Genomic DNA, 10,174 nt, shown 5'->3' on the forward strand with positions numbered 1-10,174 from the left:
TTCTAAAAATAGCGTGATGGCACAACTTCTTTTGCCTGGCAACTTTTTGTGGGGACATCCGATTTCAGTTAAGCAAACCAGAATGGCCGTAATGAGATTTTTTTCCGGGGCGGCTATTTATTATGGATTGCGTTGCTTAGCGAAGGCTGCGCTTCACTTCGGCGGTAATTACTAAACCTTGAAAGGTCTAGTTCTTCTGTTCTTTCTACCGAGTGTCCACAATGGTATGTTGTGAACTAGATAACGATATAAAAGGATTCAAATTCAATGTACCTACTCGTTTTTCTTTTCATAATTTTGTAAGCTGAAAAGTTGGTCCAATAATTCTATATAATTTTCTTTCCGGTTAATTGAAATTTAATATATATTTTTTAAATAAATATGTGCATGTTAAAGACAAAAGAAATTATTAAAATTTGTTCCCTTTTGGCTGATGAATGTTTTGGTGATGGTTATCAAGACAATGATAGTGATGGTGGTGGTAGGTAGTATCAGCATCAGAATTATGACGATGACGATGACGATACACATAATATAGGCCAGCCATTCTACGGAAAAAACGTGGAAAAAATGATAGCAGCGATCTGACGACGGGATCTTGAAGGGGGGGGGGGATTAATAGGGAAAGTTCATGTAAAGTTTTTTTCTTAGACGCCCTGTTTTAGAGATACAGTGTGTTGAAGTTGTTACTTACCAAATTTTCAGTAAAATTTTAGAAAAAATAATGAAAAAAACGACGGTAATGAAAACGAACCCTTGGTTTGGGGGTTGGATAACATTTTAGAGATTGTTAAATGCATTCCATATTTTTGAAGGTATTTGTAGTCAAATTGTACGACGAAAAAATGTTTTAAAAAACCAGTTATTAAAACCAACCCTTATTTTAGGAGTTGGATGATGTTTTAGGGGTTGCTTGGTGGTCTAGTTGTCATTTTTTCGACGAGCTACCCCAGTTTAAAAAAAATGGAGCTTCTAGGACAAGCGGAAGCCGAGATATTGCAAAATGTTCGAGCAGGTACGATTTTGAATCTCACGAGCTAAACTAAGATAATTTACCTCCACTTTCAGTTACTATAAGTTTTTTATTCATGAATCTTCATGGAGTTCAATGTATCATAAAGTTTAGACCTTTGTGCATATATAGCATTAATTTCAGCCCTTAATATTTATAAACAATGAAGCTGTGATTTTATTTTATTCTTTTTAAAAAGGACTACCTCGGCCCAGAAAGGGCGTAGAGCATATTTTATTTTTAAATCTTTATTTTTTTACCAGCGATCCAGTGATATGACTGTCGTGTTCATGAGACCAGTAGTTCCGGAGGTACTTCTATTTATTTATAAAAAATACCCCTTTTTAGCATTGAAAAAAATGCAACAAAATTTGAAAAAAATAGATTTTTTTTACATACCATAATTTTCAGACTTTTAACTATCATTTCCCGGTGTTTAAATTGATTTTTATGCACTCAGTGACCTAGCTCAATCGTTTAAAAAAATCGTGTTTGGGATAAACAAAATTATTCATAAACCATTGGACCGATCGGGCCCAATTTGTGGCCACATATTATATAGGGTTATAATACCCTCATTTTTAGTAGATTAAAATTCGCCTACAACTATTATTGCAAAAGCTATTAACAAATAAAAAACACTGCAAAAATGCGTGTTTTTTGCAATTATCTCGCTAAATAATGCACCAATTTTAATGCATAAAAAATGAAATTATAGGTTTTTTTAATACCTATACAACTTTCATTTGAAGACTTTTATTTTTATTATATTTGAGAAAAACCTCATTTTGACTACTTTGGCCATTGTTTATTCGGAGTGGGGGCAAAATTGGCTGTACTAATTTGTGTATTTTTCATTAACTATCCCCCCCCCCACACACAAAATCCCGTCGTTAGATTGCTGCTATCAATTTCTCCTTGGAATCGTAGAATGACTGGGGTAATGCACATAAGACACAAGTGATTAAATAAATTGAATGTTACTAACGATACGAAACATTGAAACTATAATTTTAGGCTACAAAATCAAGATGAATACGATTAAAATTGTTTTGCATTACATATATTGGAGCCATAAGAGTTACGTTTGATTATATGTGTCACAATCAAAGGAATCAATAGTGGTGTTCGAATATTAAACATACTTAACAAAGAGACGAGTCAACATCGCTTTGAAGTAATTTATATAAAACTACCAAGTATTCTTCTGGAATTAAGTTACTGAACATTAGATCTTTGCATTGGCAAGTTGTAATCATATCCTTCACATGGATAAAAGAGATCAAACGGTAAATATAGAATTACTTCCTCTCTTGAACATGTGAATTCTGATCCACTTGTCCATCACCTTCAGCAACTAATTTAACACAATATATTACCATACAACTTTAAGTCATCAAAGAAAAGATTTACCAGCAAAAGAAAAAGAAGTGGCTCTAAGATGGAGCCCTGCGGCACGCTTAAGGTGTACAAAAATTTATTTGACTTAAAAGCGATGTATGAAATATAGAGTTCACATAGATGTAACTACGATTTAATAAGAAAAAGCAAATTGTTACTTAATCCATAATATTCTAGTTTGTGGAAGGGACCTATACTATCAAAGACTTTTGAAAAGTCTATTGCACCAACTTGACCTTTATTGACTAGACAATTTGAGGCAAATTGAGTGAACTCCATTAAATTAGACACAGTTGAAAGTTTTGTCATAAGTACGTGTTACTTTGGAGAAATATCAAGTTAACATTATTATAAATAAAGATATAAAAAAAAATTTACGGGGCAATAGTTAGTAATTATTATGATTTAGGCATCAAGATATGAATGATGATGGTGGTATGATGGTTGTTGATGAGGTGATTCTGTTACTGATATCACATATACCTAGATTACTTCTTATTTGTTGCGTTTGGACCTCTCGAAATGAACTTGGTTAACTCGAGAGTTGTGAAGAACTTTATGTTGTGATAAGCTGGAAAACACTTAATTAGAAACTCATGAGTATCAAACTATAGTAAGATACTTATGGAAAATTATACAGATAATGTTGAATTCCCAATCTGACTGTCCATTATTTCATGGAAAAAGGAATCATATAAGAAAAACGTCAAGCATGTTTATCTTGCGAATTTCCAGTTTGATACGAATTTATCAAGAAATGAGTGTCGAAAACCTCCGGTTTGGTCTCACATGAGGTCGATGCCAAGGCATAATAATTATCCACTTCCTCCACGACATTTAATAACGTGTAACAGAAAAAGATTATCGCCGTCGATCGTAAAACATTAATTACCCTTCGAATTTAAGGAGGCATATCTAACAATGCCTAAATGGTCGTTTCGATGGTTTAAATTGGTATCTGAATCAGATAAAGACCATAAAATTTAGTGATGCGACACTGGAAATATTTTTGTCTAACAAGCGATTTGTATCTGCGCTTTACAAGCATTAGCTTTTAAAATATATTGTTTGCATGTGATAAGATGTTACGATTTTTTTCAGGTAAATGCCTTAAATGAGTTGTTAAGATCGTAACGAACACTATTTGATAAATTGCGTTTGCTTTTGCAAAATCAAATGAATGGTAATTTCTTCAAAGTTCTATCTCGGATGTTTAATAAAAACAAAGTGAAACAATCGTTCATTTAAAGCTGTATTATTGCGCAAACTGAGAAACAATTTAAATATCTTTCATCCAAAGCCCGGTGAAAATTGATATTCAAGGTTACAATAATTGGCATAAAGCTGAAAATTTCGATCCCACATCTGTAAAAAAAATTATTCAAGGTCAAAGTTCGCAAATATGGCTTTTTTGCATTTTTCAGCCAAACGGTAAGTTTTATCATAAAAATAGGTCGGACAAAATGTCAAATCATGCAATTATCTATAAAAATTGTTTTTACACTTTTTTCCTAAAAATCGCCATTTCTGAGGTATAGATAATTTTCAGGAGGGTTAAAACAACAGTTTTTAAATTGTTTGAAAAACAAAATTTAGTTAATTGTGATAAAGTTTATAAAAAGAGTACTCCATAAGCTGTAATCAGGAGTTCCAAAAAAATTACCTACTTAGATAAGTTTCGATACTTATCTTTTGTAAAAAAAATACTCGTAATAAACGAGTGTAATTAGCTTGTCTTCCCCCAACCTTTGCTTCTGCTCATCAACATCTATTTCGGGTATATTATCAAGTTCAAGTGTGGCTTGGTAATCAACTGGACCCAGAAGACTGGGGTTAGAAGTTAATTGACAATACATCCAGGGATTTGTATAGGAAACAATTGTACGAACAATTTTTATAGATAACTGCATGATTTACAATTTTTACTCTGGGCTATTTTTATGATAAAACTTACCGTTTGGCTGAAAAATGCAAAAAACCCATATTTGCGAACTTTGACCTTGAATACATTTTTTTGCAGATCTTGGATCGATGCGGACTTTTCACATTTCATTTATAATGCTGTTCCCGACATTCGTACCAATTTTCAGCTTTATGCGAATTATATTATTAAGCTTACCCCTATTTTTTGAGCTATTTTGACCGGGTTAATTTTCTAGTTATCTATTTGAAACTGCTTTGCATATAATATGTCTGTTTATTATTTACTTTCCACAACTGTGAAATAAAAGGTTAGTCGCTTATTTTGAAACAACTTATACATTTGCAACTTTTACTATTTACTTATTTTCTAAAAAGTCTAATTTAGAATATGTTATATCAATTGATCTGACTCTAAATGTAACACTCTGTAAATTGAAAAAACTAGTTTTGTTACACTCCTTTATAAACCTAAAATTTTAATTTAAATGTCACATTAAATTGATTAAATATCAATTAAATGGAGTTATTTTTAATGTGTAGTAGTAACTCATTAAAATAGAAGAAGATAGTGGATGGAGGACGATGCTCACAGAATGAACATTTGATTTAAACATTTTATATTAAAAACCAGATATTTTTAACTTATTACTGGTCATTCACCACAACTTTGTTAAATGGTTAACGGTTTTCTATACAGATTTCAGTGACAATATTATTATTGTAATAGTCTCGACATTCGCAGTTTAATAAGTGATTCGTTGTATAAATTATATTACAATAATAATGCTTACTATATGGACCACGATATTGAAAGGCGTAATGATAATGAAAAAAGGCACATTGAGTCAGCTGAATAAATTTTGCTAATATGTTGTTAATTTGAAGCCTTAGAACTAAATATGATTAAAGGTGAATGGATTATAGTGCCACTAGCATTTAGATAATTAATTATTTTGTTATTAATTATTTCTTTCAAGCAGAATGTCTACGAACTAATAATTGCTATATATGTTTTAACTATTATTATTATTATTATTATTATTATTATTATTATTATTATTGTTAGTAAATACTGTGGTTTTCAATAAATAATTATCATTTGAAAGAAACTGGAAATTTAAATTGGGAGCAGGTTTAAAAGATTATTTACTAAATTTAATATGCAACTACTTAATGAAAAATGTGAAAAGGGTAAAGTAGAATTATTAATAAGTTTCTCTTCACAAGAACAGTTTATTATCTCATGGATTTTGGTACATAAAAAGATAATTAATTAAATTATTTCTAACTGTATTTTCAATGATTACTCAAAATAAGAACATGGTAACATAAATGCATTATAAAAGCAATATATCTTCATCAATATCCGTCAATTATATTGGTGAAAGGATTTAGATATTTTTAAGGGATATATTTACAGGTGTCCTCAGTAAATCCTAAACAATTTATAGAACTATGGCTATATCTTACCTTAGCTAGACTAGAGGTACGTACAAATAAAACTATATAAATAAATAATAAATTAAACAAAAAACGTTACGCTGACACAAATTCACACTAATAACATTTTAGTTAACCGTTAGTGATCGGGAACGAAAAATATCCTTCAGGTCGACTATTGCAGTACCATATTACACGGGACGGTCTCGTTTTCGAAAATAGCGCGCGCTAGCACCTGGGTACCATCCCCATGACTGCGATCAGCACTTGCCCGCCGAGCAGCTTGGACTGATAGAAGAAGAGTTGTGCCATCCTGAAGACCAACGGGGTCGTTGACCATCTCGGTAGCATGGCATTAATGCCGGTGCAGGCATTACGGGGGGGAGTACCGTTAGTACTTTACTTTGGTGATCGAGTTGTGGAAGAATTAATTATTACGATTCTTGTGCCACAATCTGGTACGATTGATGAAGGGACTGATTTTTGACGATTGAGTTTGTGAAGATTTTACCTTCAAGTCCTTAGCTTCTTTAAGTGACCTTAAAGATCGTACTGATCCTGAGAATTTGGGTCAAGTTGTGTGCTATACAGCCTGCAGTTAATATCTAGCATATATTTTAACTTGGCAATACATTGTGGAACGCATGAACGTGGGTCGAATAATAACAGAAAAATAGAAACTATGATTCTGTATGCTCTGAAATTGTGGACATTTCAAATATCAAGATGAAAAATTCTAATGTGAAGTAATATTTTATAAATATCGTCCAGCTTTAATATTTCTAAATAAATAAAGTTAAGTATCTAAGTAAGAACAAAACTTATTCCAAGCGAAATTTTCTGATACAAAGTTTGTTAACTTGCGTTTTACTTTTTAATTTTTCCTGTATTGTGATGATTGAGTTGTGGATGAATTCAACATTACGAATCTTATGGCACGATTGATGGAGGAAACCAGTTCAGAGAATTCACTTGGTCACGTGGTCTTTCAGAATGTTCTCAGGTCATTCTGATTCTGAGAATTTAGGTCAAATTGTATGCTAACTCCACTCCTCATATCCGATAAGGCTTAAGTTAATATTTAGCATATATTATAACCTAATAATGTCTTACGGTAAAGCATAGGTCAAATGACAAAAAAAATCTAGGTACCTATATATTCTGAACTTCTACACAAGTTCTAAAATTTTTATCTTCAATAGGAATTTCGAATTATGAAATAAATAAAGTCAAATGTCTAAGTAAAAAACAAAATATTAGGTGGCAGATCCTCGGATAAAGGAATTTATTAAGTTACGTTTTGCTTTTCACTCAAACAATTTACTGTAATGTACCTTACTTTGATAACACACCAACGCAAAAAAAAAGTCTAAACCCAAGAGAGCCACATATAATTTCCGAAGGAATTCGATGTGCGGCACATTATCCTGCATTCAAAATTCATAACTTCACTGCAAAACGGAGAAAAGTGAAATATTTGGGTTAAAGCGCCCAAATATGGGTCAAAACTGATTTTTTCCTAGACTTTGTCCAAATATAGCATTTTCGTAGTATTTTGGGGCGCTGAACATGCTGCCATAAGTAAAATTTACCCATGACCTCGATATTTCTCAAAAAATCCACCATTTGGGTAAAATCTGGACAAAATACTACGAAAATGATATTAGGTATATTTAGTCAAAATTTAGGAAAAAGTCAATTTTCACACATACACTGAGCTCGTAAAGTTTGGAATAAATTCGATAAATCGTTATTGAAGGGTTTTGACAGGAAATCCTCGGACACGTCAACTTTAGTTTGTAAAATGTCACTTTTTTCAGCCATCGACTTTTTTTTTGTTTTGTTTGTTTTTGAGCTATGACATCATCGGCAATTTTTTTAAATGGCAACCCATATTTTTTTCCACGGATTTCGATAGAGCACATTTTTCTGAGTATGAATATGTCAAAAACGTATGACCTTCAAGATGGAAGTTTTCGAGATAATAGACAGTTTAAGTTGATTGTAGATGATCATGATATTAATTTGAGCATGCGCAACGGTCAAATTCTACGTATACGTTATGTCCGATACATAACTTAAACTGTCTATTAGGTTCCAAAGTTTCAAGGATGTACCATATACAAGGTATCGAGTGGGTCAAGTTTTTTAATAGCTTATCGAACATTTTGAGAGATTTTAGGAGCAATTTGTTTAATTTTTTAAGTAATAATCAACAACAATTTTAACAAATAAAAAAAGGTTTCTGTGCAAATGATAAATAATTAAAGTAAACAAGAAAATCAGAGGAAATTTTCAAAGTGACCTCCATTCACTTCTTGGCAATATCCCATTCGCCACTGAAACTCCTGCAGAACCTTATGAAGAATATCTGGTTGAATGGCTCGAATTTCATTGCGAATTCTGTCCTTTAATTCTTCAATGGTATTTGGTCTATTGAAGTAGACTTTGCTCTTTAAATAGCCCCATAAAAAGTAGTCTAGGGGAGTGAGATCCGGAGATCTAGGGGGCCATTCGATAGTTCCTCTTCGACCAATCCAACGGTTAGCAAATATTTGGTTTAAATAGTTGCGAACGATCACTGCAAAATGAGGAGGTGCACCGTCTTGTTGGTACCATATCGTGTTATTGGGCAGATCGGGATCTACGTCATTTGGGTAAAGCACCGCAAGTGCAGGGACTAAAACGTCTCTTAAAAATTCAAAATATTTTTCACCTGTTAATGCGCCTTCAATGAAAAATGGACCCAAAATGCGGTTAGCAACAAGGCCAGCCCAAACGTTAACTTTTTGTGGAAACTGACTACGAGTTTCCATTTTCCAGTGTGGATTTTCAGGAGACCAATATCTACAGTTTTGCCGGTTTACTGTGCCGTCGAGATAAAAGGTAGCCTCATCAGAAAAAATAATATTGCGTAAGAATCCGTCGTCATCAATCAGGCGTTGCAACATGGTTTCACAAAACTGTAACCTACGGTCAGGATCATCTTCGTTTAATTGTTGGACCAAAACCACTTTATACGGATGCCATTTGTACAATTTCAAATATTTTAAGACGGAGCTTTGAACTATTCCGTTGTTTGCCGCCACTTGGCGGGTGGGTAAATGGGGATTTTCTTGAAGCTCTAGTAGAACATTCAATTTAACATCTTCTTGTACTGGTGGACGACCCGTTCTAGGGCGATCTCTCGCATGACCCATTTCTAAAAACTTTTGCTCTATTTTACTAACCGTGGACTGTGTAATTGGTTCTCTGTTTGGATATTTGTTATTAAATAAACGGCAAACTTCTACTTGTGTGCGAGCTCTGTCCCCGTAACCGATCATCATCAAAATTTCGATTCTTTCCCTTTCACTCAAACGACGAACCATTTTCAAATAAAATGAATTCTGATAGAATAATGATTAATTAACTTAAAATAAAACACAAACTTGCGAGGACAAACTTCAAAATTCTGACAACTATCAAAACTGTAATTTTTTCAGAGCTTCCTTGATAAATGATTAGTACTTTGTCATCGCTTGTATAATGCATTCTTGAAACTTTGGAACCGAATATCTCGAAAACTTCCATTTTGAAGGTCATACGTTTTTGACATATTCGTACTCAGAAAAATGTGCTCTATCGAAATCCGTGGAAAAAAATATGGGTTGCCATTTAAAAAAATTGCCGATGACGTCATAGCTCAAAAACAAACAAAACAAAAAAAAGTCGATGGCTGAAAAAAGTCACATTTTACAAACTAAAGTTGACGTGACCGAGGATTTCCTGTCAAAACCCTTCAATAACGATTTATCGAATTTATTCCAAACTTTACGAGCTCAGTGTATAGTAGATTTTCTGAGAAATATCGAGTTCATGGGTAAATTTTACTAATGGCATCTTGTACAGCGCCTCAAAATGGTACAAAAGGAGAAAATTTATCAGTTTTGATCCATATTTGGGCCAGTTTACTGAGAAATAGAGGTCACTGGTAAACTTTACTGATGGCATCGTGTTCAGCACCCCAAAATACTACGAGAATGATATATTTGGACACAATTTAGGAAAAAATCAGTTCTGATTTGAGCTAGTTTTCACTAAAATAGTGGATTTTCTGAGAAATATCGAGGTCATAGGTATATTTTGTAGTGGCATCTTCTTTTGCGCCTTATGCTACATTGTACAACTACCTAGATCAACAAAGTTAGTAACTGTATTGAAAATAATCGTAATGATGTATTTTTTCATAGTAGGTGATTACAACTTGAATAGATTTGAATGATCCTATGATATACAAACTTAGTCATTCTAACATATGTTGGTAAGCGATGAAATTTATCAAAGTTTTTCTGATTTTTTTATAGCTTATTCCAGTTTAATGGCTGTGTTAATAGTAATGATAGGATATTAGACTTA

At 32.7% G+C, this 10,174-nt stretch overlaps 1 protein-coding gene across 1 annotated transcript; it reads right to left on the minus strand.

Moving 5' to 3' along the window:
• Positions 1–8,058: 8,058 nt before the first annotated feature.
• Positions 8,059–9,147, minus strand: LOC111691562. The gene has a single exon (XM_023454618.1). The coding sequence runs from the start codon at positions 9,145–9,147 to the stop codon at positions 8,059–8,061; it is 1,089 nt and encodes a 362-aa protein (XP_023310386.1).
• Between the last annotated feature and the right edge of the window lie 1,027 nt (positions 9,148–10,174).

The sequence above is a fragment of the Anoplophora glabripennis genome, unplaced genomic scaffold (genome assembly GCF_000390285.2).
Source record: "Anoplophora glabripennis isolate ALB-LARVAE unplaced genomic scaffold, Agla_2.0 scaffold364, whole genome shotgun sequence".
Lineage (NCBI taxonomy): Eukaryota > Metazoa > Arthropoda > Insecta > Coleoptera > Cerambycidae > Anoplophora > Anoplophora glabripennis.

Bases quoted from the DNA above. Each gene is read 5' to 3' on its own strand.
- LOC111691562 (XM_023454618.1), bottom strand. From the start codon at position 9,147: ATGGTTCGTCGTTTGAGTGAAAGGGAAAGAATCGAAATTTTGATGATG.